Source organism: Centruroides vittatus, unplaced genomic scaffold (genome assembly GCF_030686945.1).
Source record: "Centruroides vittatus isolate TY-2023 unplaced genomic scaffold, ASM3068694v2 contig_1218, whole genome shotgun sequence".
Taxonomy (NCBI): domain Eukaryota; kingdom Metazoa; phylum Arthropoda; class Arachnida; order Scorpiones; family Buthidae; genus Centruroides; species Centruroides vittatus.
This window is the reverse complement of record NW_027120780.1, coordinates 382,449-401,695: the sequence shown is the minus strand read 5'-3', so window position 1 is coordinate 401,695 and position 19,247 is coordinate 382,449. Positions and strand designations below refer to the sequence as shown.

Genomic DNA, 19,247 nt, shown 5'->3' with positions numbered 1-19,247 from the left:
AAACGTTATACGTAAAATACCGTATTTACTCGCGTATAAGACGATCTCGCATGTAGGACGAGGTGTGACTTTAAAGATCAAAATAAAGAAAATTAGATTTATTAATACAATTATAATTTTATTTCGTTTAATCACAAATAAATTATAATCAAATGCACGTATTAAGGCAAACAACCATGTTTTCTTGACGCTATCACCTGATACCCATGTAACAAAACCAAAAGATTATAATGCAGTTGAGAGGAAAAAGTTTATTTTTAATGATCCAGAATGTACAAATATTCATTAAAAATACTAATTTAACAAATATGAAATAACTACATTTATAATAATTGCTAAGTGACCAGCTATTTTCGGATCATCTCTTTAAAAGCGACATTTACCTTGACCTCGATAGCACTCTGCTATAACGGCAGCATGAACTTTACACGGTTCACAAAAATTATTGCAAAAACGCAAAGGATTATTCGCTCACACATATAGAACGACCTAGGTTTTCGAAGCAGTGAAAAATGAATAAAAACATCGTCTTATACGCAAGTAAATACGGTATTTGAGTATTTTTTCGGCATGGAACGCATTATCGTAGTTTACATTAATTTCTATGGAAAAAATTGTTTCGCTTAACAAGTGTTTTGCGTTACGAGTAAGGTTCTAGAACGAATTATGCTCGTTAAGCGAGGTTTCACTGTATAATGAAACTGTATTTTTTACACCACTATTTCGGCTTTTGACGTCTGAATGATCACTTGACGTCCCCAATATTACAACTTTTATGGTGAAAGTATTATGAACGTAAAACGTAGCCTAATTATTCGCTTGTGCCAACGATAGATCTGACACCTAGCGGTATTAGCGCGAACTACATAATGGCGGCTGCTATGGGTATAAAGTAGTTTGTTAGAATAGAAAGTGTTCACCCTATCTAATATAGGCCATCGTCAGGTTTATTATTATAAATGTTCCAAAATGGACGTACTATACCGTTTTCGAATATTTTACATATTTAAAATTCAAAAAAATAATTTAACTTTAAAATAAATTGAAAGAAGTGTGTATATTAAATAAATAAATAAACAAGTAAAACATAGAAAACAAAGCTAAGTAGAAAGAAATGATTTAAAGGTTTTCAAGTGCCATTCTTTTTTCTATTATATATTTCCACGCTGTTGGAAGCGCATTAGCATCCATAGCATTTAGGCAACGGTTTTTCATTTTACTTTTATAAATTTCCACCTTTTCCATCTCCAACGTAATGGATGGAGAGTGCACCGTTTAAATGACTAGCCTCTTCCCATTTTACAATCGTTCCTTCAGTCTGTGCTATAATTCATAATATTGTGTTGTTGTGTCGTTTGTCAACGTTGTATCAAATGCTCTTTTTCTTATAAAAATTGAGAATGATCTATAAAAGAGCACCTAATGCCTGTAGCTTGCTACGGAACGATAAAGACAGCGTAAAAAAGAAAGGTAAAGCTGGGGTATATAAAATTCCATTTGAAAATCAACAGTTAGGAATCGAAAAAAATTATGTGGGTGTGACTAGAAGAAACCTGGCGGTACGTCTGCGAGAACACACATACAATTTTGACAAAGCACACAACACTATTAGCAACAGGGCCGGATTATCGAATAGGCAAAGTAGACAAATGTCTAGGGCCCGTAATTCGGAGGGGCCCGGCTTCAGTGCAGAAGATTTCTCTGTTTCAAAACGAGTTAAAATTATTTAAGAAATTCGATAGGACACAAAAGACTGTATTTAAGAATTCCTACTAAGCTCCGCCCGACTAAAAAAAAAAAAAAAAGGTCAACAGCAACCCGTGCGTCAGAAGTAATGTACGCACCATCTAGAAATATTCCTGATATATGGTTATGATTTAGTTTCTAAATCTAAACTTATACGTCGCGACATCGCATATTCGGTATAGCGTTCAAGTTGCTCGAGTGCGAAGATATTACAATTGAATAGTATTTTATAAAAGAGTTAAAAAGGGTGACACTACGGTGTGACTTGGGGTGACACTACAATATCCGCACCGGGTGTCACCCATGCTAGCTACGCTAATGTCACATTACATAAGATTTGTTTAGAAGCAACTTATTTAAATGAGGCCCCAATTTAAGTTTTGTCTAGGGCCCGCTAGAGGCTTAATCCGGCCCTGATTAGCAATTACGGCACAGAAGGAGCGATTGTAAAATGGGAAGAGGCTAAAGTCATTTAAACGGTACACTCTCCATCCATTGCGTTGGAGATGGAAAAGGTGGAAATTTATAAAAGTGAAATGAAAAACCGTTACCTAAATGCTATGGATGCTAATACGCTTCCAACAGCGTGGAAATATATAATAGAAAAAAGAATGGCACTTGAAAACCTTTAAATCATTTTTTCTACTTAGCTTTGTTTTCTGTTTTATTTGTTTGTTTATTTATTTAATATACACACTTCTTTCAATTTATTTTAAAGTTAAATTATTTTTTTGAATTTTAAATATGTAAAATATTCGAAAACGGTACGTTCCATTTTGGAACATTTATAATATTAAACCTGACGATGGCCTATATTAGATAGAGTGAAAACATTTGTATAAAAGAATTTTAAGCTCAGCAAAATTAGCTGCGGTGGAACTGAAGTGAATTGTTTGCTGAAAAAGAGCTGGATAGATGTGAAGTTATCAGTTTTAGTATTTCCTCTCCTTCTGTAAGACATCTTTTTCGATCAGCCACATATTCTAAAATGTCACAAAGTGACATAAACATCGTCATCGTGACATAAACAACTACGAACTCAACTAGGATTAATGTCGGATACAAATGCGAATAAAACGTTTTGACTACAGAGAGAAAAGTTATTAAAAAGACAACACACAAGTAACTCTCGTACGTTGTGAAGCACGCTATACCCTTTGTGGCAGCCATTTTGGTCGACTCATACGCCACCTATATTTACTGGCACAAGCGAATTGTATGGTTTCACATTTTGTTGTTTTGTGTACATTTAAGATAAGAGTGATAATTTGAAAACCATTGATCTACGCATACTTGATGGTAGGTTCTGTACGTGTAAGGCTTACAAAGATGTTTTTAAAGATTGTATTTATTAATTAAAATATTATTTCGTTTATAAAATTATATTTTATGTTTACAAAAGTGTCAATAATATCCTTGATATTTGTATTTTCACAAAATGTTTGAAATTTTTAATTTAAAAAATTTATAAATTCTAAAACGCGAAATCCGTTTTTTCGCTCTTAAAAAATTTTGCGTTTGTTCCATTAAACTTACTGAAACTCAGCTAATTATCTTACCTATTACCATGGATGCGTCTAGGTGATAGGTAGCTAAATAACCAAGCCACATTCGTTTTATATTATATTATATTATCTTTTATATTATAAAGCGGAACAAAACGTTAATTATCTTGCTTACTTAGTTTCTTGTCATGTAGAGTTTTAGACGCGCTCCTTATGTAGGTCTTTCCAAAAGGAGGAGATGTCCTCTTCTTGAGTATTATATACCATTTTCTTCAATTTGACTTTAAAAAATGACCGCCTTTGTTGAAATATACCCGTAATGTTTTCTTTTTCAGAACTTATGAATTTGTTTTCCATTCATAATTTTTCATTTGTTTAGCCCGTATTTGCCCATTTGTATTACAGTCTTCCTGCTGATTGATTTACATACGATTTGTTATCGTTGAAACTTTGCGAAATCGACGTAATTAGATATCAATACAAACATATATACAGTATATAATATATATATATATATCTTATATATTTCACTTACCAACGGTTTAAAATAATATAGACGTTATAAAATGCCTACAGTTGTATTATAGAATAGACGCTATAAAAACCAATGAAAAAGAAAAAGTATGAATGTCAAATGATTATTTTACGCATAGAGCACGAATTGAACAGTTTTAGAGAATGGATACCTTCGAAACATTATACAAGAATATGAATGAGCTGGAATGTTTAAACATAATATGATGAGCGGAAAACATTCATTTCAAATTTCTTATTGACGAAGATGTTTATAAAACATGGTTATCATAAACGAAACTCGAACTTGTATATGATTTTAATCAGATTATTCATAAATGTTTCATACTTCTTTCAGAATTATACTCTATCGATTTTTTCTTATAAATGAAATCAAATAATTAACGGAAGTTTTAATTAATAATAGGAGTACAAGAGAAGTTTTATTTACCATATTCTCTCGTAATATATAATTGATTAGTAATAATGAGAATATTATGTTCAAGCTTTAAAATTATCTTAAACATAACGTAAACGAAAAAGAAAGAAAAAGGGGAGGGGGGAAAAAAATAGAACAAATATGATGAAGCCCCACCCAACGGCGCTTTTGTAAACTAGATTCGCTAACAAGATGCGGCCATATTGGATTTTCATTGTACAGGCACCGATGAAATAACTTGGATATTGATAGGAATGCAGTCGTCCAAACACCTTTCGCTTATATTTTTTATGGTTAATATAGAGTGGTTAAGATTCAAAACGTTCGAATGAAGACTACAGTTACAAAAGTGAGTTGGAAATGAGTTTACCGAAAGGGAAATATATACCGCTATCCCACACAATTCCGCAACAACAAAGAGTCCCTCAAAAGTATCCTTTTTTTTACTAATTTTCTTGTTGATTAACTTTAAATGTTAGTGATACCGATGAGTGATTAATACATTCGAGATAGACAAGATCTAAATGATTTCGAATCGCATTCAAGTATGTTTATGCACGGATTGATGAATGCAGAGACGTCAAAGGAAAAAGGTAAAAGTTTATTTCACAAATATTTCTAGATCACTTTTTTAAAGTGCGAGATGTTTAAATTATTATGCCGATGGCCGGAAATAGGATTATTTATAACATTTCTTTTCTTCTTAATTCAATGGCAAAATAAATAAAAGAACAGACAGTTGATCTCATTCGATACGAATCGTTATTTCATTTTCAAAATTTAATTGCTTCTTGACTGATCTGATAAAATCTATCCTGCATTATAGAATATAGAAACAAACATGTCCATAATACTGTTTTCATAGACGTTCATCTGTTGATTAGGTTTTACTTCACGTTGTGTTTATAATATGTAACATCTTGTTGATTGATTAATGTTTTTTTCTTTAAAATACTATATTATTGGTGAAATAACTTTTAAAAATATAATAATAAGTAAACTAGAAATGAATTGTAAAATGTAGTTTGTTTATTAGCCATTTACAGACATAATGACATCAAGTTGATTGAATATTTAGTGCATTGCAAATAATTTGAAAATTGTAAAAATGAATAAACATTTGTGATTGATTAAGAAAGTTGTGCTATCATTTCTTTTATTGAATATACAAGTAAATTTTTATTGTGAATCAAATGTAAATGATATAATTTATTTCATATTTGCACATGGTTTATTGATGGTTGCTTTGAAGTAATAGTGAATACGTTTTCTGTACTATATGAAGTAATTTTAGTAATATATGTATGTAGAGTGTACAGAAAAAATGTAATATATAAGAAATATATATATAAATAAACATTGATAATCTGTTTCAAAATGCATAAATATAGTTCAGTATCTCCTGCAACATATACCTGTCCCAAAATGGGATACACCAGAATTTTCCATTATCTTATCAACTTTTGTAAGTCCTCGCTATATTTCTGTACTCTTAAGTTATTACCAGATATTTCTTAACTGCTGGATGGTGATTTGGAATATCTGTCATTTACATTATATTTATTAAATTTTGACAAACATTTCCTAATTTTGGAGTTATTTTTCATAAAGTTGTCTATCATAGTGTATTTTCATTTTATACATTCTTATTTTTTATCCTGTTTCTTTCATACAAAACATTGTAATGCGATATTAAATGTTATTTCTGTACGTCTTATTGGTAGTACTTTTATAATGTTACTAACTTGTTAGTTGAACTCATTTGTTAACTATTTCAGTCTCTTACTTGCTAAAGTAGCTTGTAAATTCCCATTTTGTTTTCTTATCAAGCCTTTATCATTGTCTAAAGTATCATAAATTTTCCTATTTTAATAAATTTTTCTTTTTTTGATATTCCTTTATAAGAGATTTTAATCTCATTATAAGTATTTGCAAATTTCTGGACATTATTAATTTTTTTAATATACTTTTACACTGTTTTTATTATTAATATGTTGTTTTTGTAATAGAATAATGTAAAGTTAAAATAGAAATAAAAATAAAAATTCAGTTTTACATTTTTTTTGAGTTTTTAATAGTTAGTTAGAGCAGTAATAAATTTTGAATTTGAGACATTTAGAAATACTCAATACTATGTTTGAATAATATTTTTGATTTACAGACATAGTGTAATAAAATCAAATATTTAAAATATATTAATATTGATATTTTAATAATGTTAGACATCATGAATAATGGTGGACATCAGAAGCTTTTAAGTATATTGATTGTTATTAAATAAAAATTTTTATAAAGTTAAAATTTTCAGAAAATGAAGTTATGAAAAAGTTGAACTTTTAAAAATTGAGTTATTTATTTTATTTTGCAGGAAAGGAATCAATTTAAAAATAATCTAATTTTAAAAAAATATATTTATTTATTATTATTAGTTTTTGGAATTGTGTTTCTTTCTAAAAATTAAGAAAATCGAAGTTTCATGATCTTTGAATAAACTTTACTCAAAAAAAGCATTTTTGTTAGCATTACAAGGGTTGTTAATTTATATTAAATTGATTATAAAATTTAAATTGAATGGATATGGATTTAGATGATTTTGATATTTATCGGATTTTGTTTGATTTGGTATGAGATAGAATTCATTCAGTTTTATCAAGGAATTTAATATGAATAGGATTTAGATTATGGTTTCCTGTTTTTGATTTAACATTGTTTTGGTTTATGAAAATTAACTTATTATCTAGGATAAATTGTATTTCTTTTTAATTCTAATTCTAATAAAAGACCAATTAAATTAACCATTATAGATAATTTGTAGAATTTTTTCTATAATAGATCATGGAAATAAAGTCTAATTCAAGTATAGATAATTATACTATTTAAACTTTAATAAAAATTAATGCAGTCTAATTTTTGTAACCATATTTTATGGCATATAAGATGCATCTCCATTTTAGCACAGAATATTTAGGAAAATATTATTTATGTATCTAAGCCATTCTGTACCTTTAGTACTTCCCCAAAAATTTTTTACTATATTTTGGTCAAAAAAAGTAAATTAGCATATTTTTATTTATCAGGGTAAAAGAGGAGTATAAAAAAAGTTGTTAACAAGATTTTCCATTAAAATATTCAACATGAATATATGAAAAAGCTGCTTACCTACAGCAAATGATAACACTAAGCTTAATTAAACAATAACATTTTATTGAAATAGGGCTGAGTAACAGTTACCTGAAGCCTACTGAAGACTATTTGAACAATTCATTAGACTGTGAAAAATTGCAACTTCACATAAGATGCAAGGCAATATATATATATATATATATATTTTGGGACAAGATGTTGTTTTATGTGCCGTAAAATATAGTAATTATTATTAGCCATTTCAAAGATTATAGCTTAAATTTTTAACAACTCTAAAGCAATGAAATACCTAGATTCTGTTACAGAAATACTTTCTATAAAATTAACAATTTAAAGTAAAATATTAAAGTGAAAAAGATAGGTTTCAATTGTATTGAAGGATTTTAGTTTTTTTCATATATTTCATAACAAATAAGTTTATTTTCCAAAATGTTTTTGCTCATTATGTCATATATAAAACACAGTTTAAAATTTTGAAAAAATTTTGATTATTTTTTCTGAAACTGTTCTAAACCTCACTTTAAATATTAGTGATTATGGTGTAGTTCTAATTAGGTTGCCATTCAATAACTCGATATTTTCTGCAAGTGCAATAATACCGTTGACAATGATATTTCTAATGTAATATTATAAAATGTCCCAAAATAATAGTTTTTTATTTATTATAAAAATTGTATTAAAGAAGTTACAACACCTATTGGTAGACTGGAATAATGTAATAAACACCTCAATCCAAAAGCCTTAATTGTATTCCAGTGAGAATTTAATTTGAAATAATTTTGTTTAATTTTTCAAAAGATGTCATTATTCTATTCAATCATTTCATCATTGAATATACAGAACTGAAGAAGTTCTCCTTTGTAGATTGAAAACATTAGTTAAAAAAAATTTTTATTTCAAATTAAATTCTTGCTGGTATATAAGTAAGGCTTTTGGATTGACTTGTTAATTGTATTATGTTTTATGCAAAGTGATTATTACATTATATTAGCATATCTCAATAATATAATTTGTATCTCATTTTTTATTGATATTAATCAGACTTTTAAAATATGAATATTTTTGTTACAAATTTATAAAAATTCAAATTATCATGAATTAAATATATTCATTTTAAAATTTAATCACTGAAATGCAATTAATGTTGTGAAAATTACTACTAACTATGATATTTTTGCCTTATAAGATAGAACCATTATTGTACTGGATATTGCATATTTTTCAGGTCAATTTTTTGGGGAAAATCTTACTTACTTAATATAGTTGTAGTGGATTGTTAGTTTATATCATTTATTGATATTGCATCTGCCTACATCATCAGTTGAATTATTTGTATGTATGAAATATATGATATATTCAATAATATATATACAGGGTGTAAAGTCACCATACATTCCAAAAATCACCATGCATAGGGAAAATGAGCAATTTGAGCAAAATGTACTTTTATTTACAAAATATTCTTTGTTTTGGCCATTTCTTTTGACCGTGGTATTCTTGAAGGGTATCTGAAAAATAAAATACATTCATAAGTAGGCAACTTTTGAGACTCTGTATATATTAATTTATTTATTGTAATTTAATTATAGTTTATATAAATATATCATATGTATATAAATATAAATAAATGATTGTTTTGTTCCATATTGGATTGTGCAAGCTTACAAATATAGGCAGATGGAATAGATTCTAGGTTTGCTTCTAATTATATTGAGGATGAATAGATATTTGAAAATGCATAAATGAATTAAATATGGTTAAGAATTCATACACTTTATTAATAGCTAGTGTTTTGTATCTCATTTTTACTTTTTCTTAATTATAAATTATAAACAAAATTTGAAATTTATTTACACATTGATTAAAAACTTGCGGAGTGATTAATTTTCTGGTATTTATATTTAGAAAAGATACTTGCAGTAAGATTTCTTCTGCAACACTTATTAAATTATAAAATGATAATCTTTTGTTCTATATTAGATCGTATAGTTTTTAAAGTTTGTAAGTTCATATTTTTACTTGGCTTTCCAATATTCTTATAGTCATGGGACAGATTATAATCTGTTTTTAACAACCATTTGATACTATTCTTTCCACATATTCTTCACAATTTTTCTGATAACTTTATATATGGATTGAGTAATTTACAGAATAGATTAAAAGAAATCTATAAAAATTATCAAAAATTTGATAATTTTATTCTATGGATCTGTTATCATTTAATAATATATATCTAGTTTTATTCCTTATTTTTTAATCTGAATTTCATTTCTTCATATTACATTTTATATGTTTAGTATGTACTCCTTTATCTCATTTCCATACATATAAAGAGATTTTTCCAGAATATTAAGCAGTTGTCTTTAAAAAGTAGCAATGAATTGAACCTTAAAAGCAATTCCAGGATAATCTATTGCAAAGTCTAATGTTTACAATCTTCACAGATCTTCCTCAGGATTCTTTAAACTGGAATGCGGAAATGGAATGTTTTTAAGAATTATTTAAAAACATATAAACAAGAATTTTTTTAAATTAAGAATTAATTTTATAAAGAACCGGGATCCCATTTGAGAAACCCTAGTTGATACCTTTTAAGAATTTTTTTCATGACAAGAATTTGCTTCTTTAAGTGGCACTGATTTTTCCTTCCCTGAAGCAACCTTGAAAATGCCTTGGGTTTCATGTTTTTGTTTGAAGTGATGCAGCCATCCTTTGCTTGCTTTAAATTCCATGTGCCCAATCATTCTTGCAAAATGTGTTGATTTTTGGCACAAGACTGCCCATTTATTGGTACTGGGTACATTCTGTGCCCACATCTCAGTAAACTGATGGAATGTTGCACTGTCAACATCATCCAACAATCTTCTCTCTTATCAGAAATGATAAAAACCATATACATGACTCATTTTTTTTTCAAAGTGCTGGTGTTGGTTTTGTGTGATGTATTTATACAAACCCAGATTTGGAGATATATTGAAAATGGCTTTGCTGGCCAAGTACTATCGTAAATCTGTTCTAAAACTTGGCAGAACATCATCACAATTAGATATCGTCAGATGTTTCCAAGAAGGATCTAAGTTTCCACACGTTATACTGCACTTGATTTCCTTCCATTTTTTTTAAAAACATTGTTAAAGTTTACTAAGCAAAGCCATTCTTCTTTGCAACTTCTGTTTGTTTCATTCCATTATCAATAACTTTGAAAGCTTTTAGCTTTGTTCCCAAACTTATCTGTTTCTGTGATTTTTCATTATTTTCCACTGCATGAGTACTAATACTTTCTTTTTGGTCACTAGCCTGAGATCTTGTCTGATGGGAAAAGGAAATGCTTTATGATGGGTTGGATACTTGAAGTTCCTCTCAATAGGGTTGGCTGAAGCAGTGATGACTGTTACAGTGCTGTCAATTAGCTAGATGTAGACAAACCATTCTGGATAGTAAGGAAGGGCTCATAGGTAACATGATTAGCAAATAGGTGATTCTAGCTCTTAGCTCTTCCTGCATTGGTCATCCTGGGTGACACAACACATCCTAATAGTTTTATCCTTGTATCACAAATACTGTAATTTATCACCCATAGTTGGTGATAAATTACAGTTACAGTATTTGTATAGGACTTTGACCAGGACTGCAGAAGTGCTGTTGTTGTACTGGGGTTTATCATTGTAATATGTATTGTTTTAGAGGTTCAACTATATATATACACATAAGATTGAGCTTTACATCTGATTCATATACACTGCCTGACAGAGAAAATGCTACATCATGAAGAAAGCTTGAAAACAGACAACATTGCACATACAGATTGACAAGTAAGTGCTGAACAGATTATCTACTGTTCACACTTCACCCAGGAGTGATATATCATTGAACTCTATATGGCATTAATTCAATGAGAGTCTGAATAATGTTTTGTGATATTGTGGACCCTATGGTGTTGATTTGAGTTCACAGTTCATCTTAATTTTGCAGGGGTGGAAGGTTGTTCACCTGAAATCCAATTGTGTCCACAGATTCTATATTGGTAAGAGATTGAAAGATCGTTTGACCAAGAAAACAGTTGCATACCTTGCAAAGCATTCAGATGTATATGATCTATATGTGGCCAAGTGGTGACCTGTTAAAAGAGTGTTTGGGATGTCCTGCATGTATAGTGCCACAGTGGAACATCTCCTCAACATAGCAGTATGCTGTCAATGTGCTCATTATTCATACTAGAAGTGAGCAGCTATTGATGCTGATAGCATCTCAAACCATGACTACATTGCCGGGTTATGTGGGGTGCTCAAAAATGGCAGAGGTAATACACCAGATGGCCTCCAGACTCTTACACAGTGATGGTCATCATCATGATTTGTTGCTGAACACCACACTGTTCCATTTGGCATTCCAAGAGCTGCATGGGATGATGATAGTGGCTTGCTGTTAAGGGTAGACATTGCAACAGACAACTGGATGGTAAACCTGCTGCAGCCAATTGGCATGACACTGCTAATGTTGATATTAGGTTGGTGCATAATTATCAGGCATTTTTTAAACAATATTTATTATGAAAAAAGAAACATAAAAATTAAACAATAACATTTTAAAATGATTATTCTGGAGCATAGTCATGATTTACTCCAATAACTGCTTCTCATTTGCTTGGAAGATAGTTGATTCCACGGGCAAAGAAGTCACGGTTCTTGGAGGTAATCCATTCTTTGACATCGGCCAACAAGTTATCCAAATCAGCATAAACTTTGTTCACCTGCCAATTTTTCAGCGATTGATTGACATGGTAGTCCGTAGGCATTTCTGTGGGAGAATATGGCAGATGTGGAAGCAGTTTCCAGCCCTTATTGGTGATAAATTCAACAACACGACACTCAACATGTGGACGCGCATTATCATAGTGGAAGATGATATGGTTTTTTTTTTGTGTTTGTGCATTGCGTTGAGTTTGTAGGGATCCATCCAGCTACTTTCCATACCTTTCCGAGCTTTTTGAGACAACGAATGATGGTTGAATGGTCCACATTGAAATCTTTGGCCAGCATTCAAGTTGTCAAGCTTTCATCCTCTTCTATGGCTGCCAAAAGTGCTTGGTCTCAAAGACCGATGGCTGACCTCTTCCTGGCTTATCTTCCAAGCTAGTTTGCCAGATTTGAAATGAACAAACCATTCCCTGCATCGACTTTCACTGATTGTTCCTTCACCAAAAAGTTCATTGAGATCACAAAATGACTGCGCTGCTTTCCATCCTTTTTCGAAGTGGTAAAGCATAATATGATGAATATGAGTATGATTATTGAAACGCATTTTTATAACCTAAAAATAAAATAATATTTTTATTAAAAAATAGTAAACAAAAGAGCATTTTTATTAACAAATAACCTGCCAACAAAAATGCCTGATAATTATACACCAACCTAATATAACAGCATCCGAAGTTCTTGTACAGTCTGCAAAATGTCAGATGCAATGATCAGTATACTTGGACATCCATTTCCATGCCTCAGTTTCCCTATGAAATTTCTTTCCTTGGACCACTTACTCTACATGCAACCATCTGTTGTGGCATGAAATTGCATTTCTTTTGTAATACAGTGCAAGGATTAACCAGTGGTATGAAGGCCTACAATGAAACCTAACTCATCTGTTTGATGAAATTGCATATGATCATATCTTAAAAGCATTAGCATTCCTTATTGCTTTGCCATACACGATAACATCAGAACAACTCACTTCGCCTGGCTGTTATGACATTTTGGCTGATAGCTTTACGGGCTGGTTGTCTGCTTACATCCTTTGTGCCTTTTGTGTGATTTTCCAGAAAATGCAATCATTTGCATAATTCATACTTGTTTACCTGACTTGCAAATTTCATGGCTTTGTATTCACATCTTCATGGTTGGCATTTTCTTTGTCATGCAGTGTATATATATTCATAGCTATTTGTATCAATATGAGTTGAGTATGAGTATATATATGTATATACAGTCAACTTGCATTGATACGAATAGCTAGGGAAACAGTAGTTAGTTCACTTTATCAAAAATCCATATTAATGACTTTGAGGTCAAGATCATGGTTGTATAATTTAGGGAGTTAAGGCTTAGTAGGCAATTGAAATCACTAAATTATAATATTGTGAATTAATTTACTGAATAAAATAAAATTTATTTACAAAAACAAATTAATGTTCTAAATGATTTTCAAATTACTGTAAGCATTTCCTGATATGCAAACTAGCATGTGTTTGCATAGTACTACATCCATTTAAAGGGGTGGACATCCTTAAATTTTAATATCTATTTTCTGAATACAGTAGAGTAGTCTTCTAAAACCAGATGTTTAATTGCTCTAATATTGGAGGTTTGTTATCCTTTTTTATTTGTTGATGATAAATGGTATGTAAATTGATTATCATATTTTGTTAAAGAGGAGTATGTTAAACTTTTTGCTTACAATTGAAGGTTGAACTCATTTTTGCCTACTAGGAGAAGAAAATCTATTCTACTCAAAATAGAACATTTATTACAGTATCACTTTCTATTGTTCATGTCAAAAAGTGTAAAAAGCAACCATTATTGGAAATACAGTTGTTTCTTGGGGGTATAAAGATAATTTACAGTTTCAACTAGAATTCTGAGTTTAGTACAGTGAATTCTGTTAAAATTTTTGTTTGCTTTATCACATGAAAATTAACATGACAATGACTTTTTGCTAGGGCAACTTTGCTTTCTTAGTGTTCATTTTAATGCAAGTTGACTGTTTATATAGTATCTGACAGAAATTGTCATTTATATCATTATCATCATATCGCCACTGCATTTTTTCCTTCTGCATCTGTACTTTTATATTTTTTATGTTTCCTTTTAATGAAAACTTTAGTAATTGATGCTAAATCTATATTTGGATGAAAACGAAACTAATCAGTTAATAATGATTATTAACAATAAGCACATTTTCTCACAAATCAAGCTGATCATTTATCTAACTATATAATAAAAGTATGCAGAAACAAGATTCCAGTTATGTTTTGCAATATCTATCTAAATTTGGCAAGGAATTGATTTAACTTTTTCAGATACGATCTAAATAATACAATTATTTGGTTTGCAGTAATAATCTGTTTGGATTTAATATTTAATTTTTAAAAATTATATTATTATTAAAGTTAGAATTTTTTATTTTTATGATACCACAAATAACTATATGATTTACAAACTTTCAGAAATACATTGAAAATAGTATTACTTTTAATTAAGTATTTTTCATTATATTTCTATATTTTCTTCAAACTTTTCAATGTCTTTTGTGTTAAATATTGAATACTTGATTATTTTATCTTGATCAGATAATGAGCTCATTTTAATATATATTCTTGAAAACAATATGGACAGTTATTCAAAATGTATGTATATATACGATAAAACCTTGTTGTTTCAAAACTCTAGGGACAAAAAAAACATGACTGAATTATATGGGTTTGAATTATCCAAGCTATTTTTTTATCTAAAATTTTTTTGTAATTCTTGAATAAAATTATGAGTTATTGTATATAATTTTACTTGTTTGTTTACAAATGCATTAATATTACAAGTTATTACTTAGTAATTTAAGCTATTTTGAAAAAAACCATCAGTTGGTGTGTATTTAATGAAAACATAACCAAGTTACATTCAATGCAAGGCCTAATAATAATATAGAAAAGAAGCTTAAAACTTCATTAAGAATTACCACAAATTTTGTCTTGAATTTGAGATTATGAAAATTATCTGATCTGATGAAAACAAGCTTTACAAATGGATAAAGCTATAAGTACACATTCTGTTGTAAATATGCACATGTATTTAATGGACTTCAGAATTATAGAAACAATATATTTTTGCAAAAAATGTCCAAAATAATTAAATGCCAAACAGATTTCTTCTATAAAAATGAAAAAATTCTGTCTTCATTGGCACTGTGTATAATATCCAAATGACCTAAAATGGATGTCAACAATGTATAATTGGTAAAACCAAAACCAAAACTGCCACTTGGGTGTGGAAACTTTCTTATAAACACATAATATGATAGAAGATTTCAAATGAAACATTATTTTTTGCACATCACCAGATCAGATAGTGACTTGGAATTTAATTGTACACATATTTTGAATTATCCGAATTAAAACATATGCAGAATCCTATTCTCTTTAAAGCAATACACAACCAAAGCTGAATTAATGGGCTAGAAACAGCTATAATAATAATTTATAAGGTAATTTGGTACTAGAGTTAGGCATTAGGTGCCATCTCTTGCTAAATTTAATAATTATAATTTTTTAATTAAATAATTTAAATAATTTAGAACTAACTGGAAGAAAAGAATCGGCCCGAAGTGGGACTTGAACCCGCAACTCCTGCTTACTGTGCAGATGCATTGCCAATTATGCTACTTAGACCTCCGGTCAAATTTCCTCTTCCAGTATATATAAGCTTACATTACGACCATCGACAACCATTACAATGCCAGCTGGGGACACATCAAGCGCCCATGTCCTGTAAACATCTCCCAAGGCCCTCAACTGCCATTGCAACCTCGGCAAGGCATATATATATAAACAAACTTCATCAGGTAACCCGATATACATTAAAGCAATACTATTCTATTAAGCAATATTATTATAGCTGTTTCTAGCCCGATAATTTAGCTTTGGTTGATGTATTGCTTTAATGTATATCGGGTTAGCTGATGAAGTTTGTTCCTATTCTCTTGGCCGGGGACTAGACTAGACTTCAAATTTTGTGATACATAGAATTATTCAATATCAAAATAATGAGATTTTACTGTAATTACGAAAACTAAAAATATATATATATTTATATATTTTTTAATTCTCCTCTGATTGATACAACTGTACATTTTAGATACCGAAATGAATTATCTACACTCCTTAGTTTGTTTTCATCTACCAAATGCAAGTACAGTGGAGTCCATACTATCCAAGATACTGTGGATCAGGGACACCTGAGATTATCAAAAACTCAGAAAACATGAAGTGTTAGGTAAATTATGGGCTGCAATTTGAAAAAATTTAGATTTATAAATTTTCACTGTTGTCTGCCTGTTTGGCTTCTTAATCGTGACAATGGAGTTAGATGAAAGCCAAGACCAGATATGGAAATGGATTAGGAGCAGGAGGTCTCGATTAACTATATACAAACTTCTGGTTTGCACTGGAAGTCACATTATTTCAATTTGGAAATTTTCCTCTGAAAGGAGTTAGATAGATGACCAGCATGACTCTATTGCTAGCAGGAAATTGTGTTGTACAGGGGCAAGACACTACTAATTTGAGGTGGAGGACATATATTTTAAATTAAATAAATTAGAAAATATGATTAAAAATTGCAGCCTGGCATTGTGATAATGTCACAATAAATAATTGCTCTTGTTAAAAATTTTGTAACATTTGCATAATCATCAGAGGAATTTTGTAATATTTACATATTGAGGCAGACAAGTAGCCTCAAATTAAAGATTGACTCTGCTGTGGAACTGTTATTTTCCTCATGTGCGTGTGAAAGGACAAGTGAGAAGACACTTTTTTGTATTGTCTATTTAAGAATTTTCCTAAATTTTGTAAATTTTTAAATAATTGTTCGTTAAATATAAAAAGCACATTTATGAATCAAAATCAAATTGGATTTGGATTCATGAACAAGTATAATTTATTCTATTTTTAGATTAAATTTACTTATTGAATATAATGACTATTAAATTATATAATAAAAAACTTATAATTTTATTTACAACTGTATTTATTAGAGCAAACTTATGATTAAAATTTCTTCAATGTTTTAAAATCTTTTGAGAAGCTACTAGAATGAATTATTTTAAAGATCTGTAGAGGTTTTTTGAGTACTGTGCAGTGTCCAGCCAAAATCCATAAAAAACTGTACTACATACAGTTTTTTCATGGATTTTGTCAAAAGTCAAAAGAACTTACATAGTACAGTACTATGTATGTTCTTTTGACTTTGTTGACAAAGTACTTTTTCACAATTTTTCTTAGATAATGCAGAACTTCACTTAAACAGGTCTCTCTTAATCAAGACTTTACTATATTTTTATTCATATGGTAATCATGACATGTTACTAAAGTTATCCATTGACTGTGATACGCTTAGTGTGTGTGTGTATACAGTAGAGCGTTGTTTATCCGAATCAATTGGGAACTGGGGTTGTTCAGATAACCAATTATATACGAAAAAATATATTAACCTATCCCATGTTGAAATTTTTCTCCGTTGTGTGTCGCTTCGTGTTGAATTTTCGTCAATTTTAAGTCTAACAAAAATTTTTATAATAATAATCATGGCTATTGTATCATTAAAAATTATTTCTTTAGTGAAAAATATAAAAACAAAAAAATTATACTTATGCCCAGTCATTATTCATAATGACCAAAAAGGGTGGCAGTGTAATAAATATTGATTAATTTATCAAATTGACTGATCATTATGAATACTGCTATCACCTAGTCAGGCAAAGTGATGATAATGAGGAAATATTTATTCTTTGTGAATTATTTCAAAGTATTTTAAAAAGAACATGCAATCTTTTAAAACTAAGTACTATTAACTATATTAATTAAATGGCAAAATTTTACCTATGTGCATCATCTTGGCGGTGATCGCAACTGTTTGTGCTCTCTATGGATTTCTCCCGGAGGGGAGTCGCCGGCAGGCCACCGATTGTTTAACGTTACTAGATATTGATACATACTAGTTATTGATACGTGTGTTCAAGAACTACTGTGAATAAATAACTAGTGACGTTAAACAATTGGCGACCTGCTGGCGGCTGCCCTTCAGGAGGAATCTGTCGAGAGCACAAACAGTCGTGACTGCCGCCAAATTCAGTACTAAACACAATACGCACGCACAACTGAGTGCTGATTGGCTAGTGTATGTTGTATGATCACTCCTCAACTTATTATTATCACTTTGCCCGACTAGGTGATAGCAGTATTCATAATGACCGGTCAATTTGATAAATTATTGAAATTTATTACAATGCCCGATTTTCTGGGTCATTATTCATAATGCCCGTATTAATCACTTTGTCCATAACATATATATACAGCAAAAATTTGTCATTAATAAAAGATTTATTCAATCCCTTGAATTTTTTGCAAAAATCAATGTAAATTGATTTGTATAAAGTAAAACCTGTCTAATGTGGAAACAGAAATGAAAATCAGGTTGTATAACCTAAAATTCATTAATTAATCATGTTAATCAAGGAATACCTGTAGTGGGTAACTGGTATATAGCGGAAACCTGTCTACTAAAGAAGAATTCCTCAGTCCTGTGGGATTTTGTTATAGACAGGATTGACTGTAGTATGACATGATGTGTGATATGTAAATAGCAAACATGTGCAGCATATATTATAATTATTAATAATTGTAATTTTGAAGAAAAAGTTTGATCAAGTCAGAATTTTTTCAGTAGTTTTTAAATTTATTTTTTAACTAGTTTTAGATTGTGAGTTTTTTAGTTAATTTTTTTGAACATTTGTTGAAGACTGATGTAGCTTAAAAGCAATAAATTTTTGTTTTTATATTTGTAAACTTTTACATCCTTTAAAATTTGTTTAGATTCTTAAAAATTGAAAAAATTCTTCAGTTTTATACTTTAATCATTTTTTAAAACAGATTTACATATGTAGGAAAAATATTCTAATAAATTTTACTAAACTTAGAAAAGAAGGTTAATTAAAATTTCTTTTGATCTATTTCAGCTTAAGTAAAACTGATGTTTACAACAATAGTTTTGTTATGTTGATACTTATTACATGATATATGACACATTTGTCTAAGAGAGGATTTTAACCTGTTTATATTATTATATATAAATGTA

General features: G+C 29.5%; 1 protein-coding gene across 2 annotated transcripts in view; it reads left to right on the top strand.

Moving 5' to 3' along the window:
- Window positions 1-4,384: 4,384 nt before the first annotated feature.
- Window positions 4,385-19,247, top strand: part of LOC136987357 (eukaryotic translation initiation factor 4 gamma 3-like) — a 112,120-nt gene continuing 97,257 nt past the window's right edge. For both annotated transcript variants that reach the window (XM_067285099.1, XM_067285092.1), the window contains exon 1: window positions 4,385-4,634. In XM_067285099.1, coding sequence (XP_067141200.1) covers window positions 4,564-4,634 — 71 coding nt within the window. In that variant the 5' untranslated portion in view covers window positions 4,385-4,563. The remainder of the gene's footprint in view (window positions 4,635-19,247) is intronic.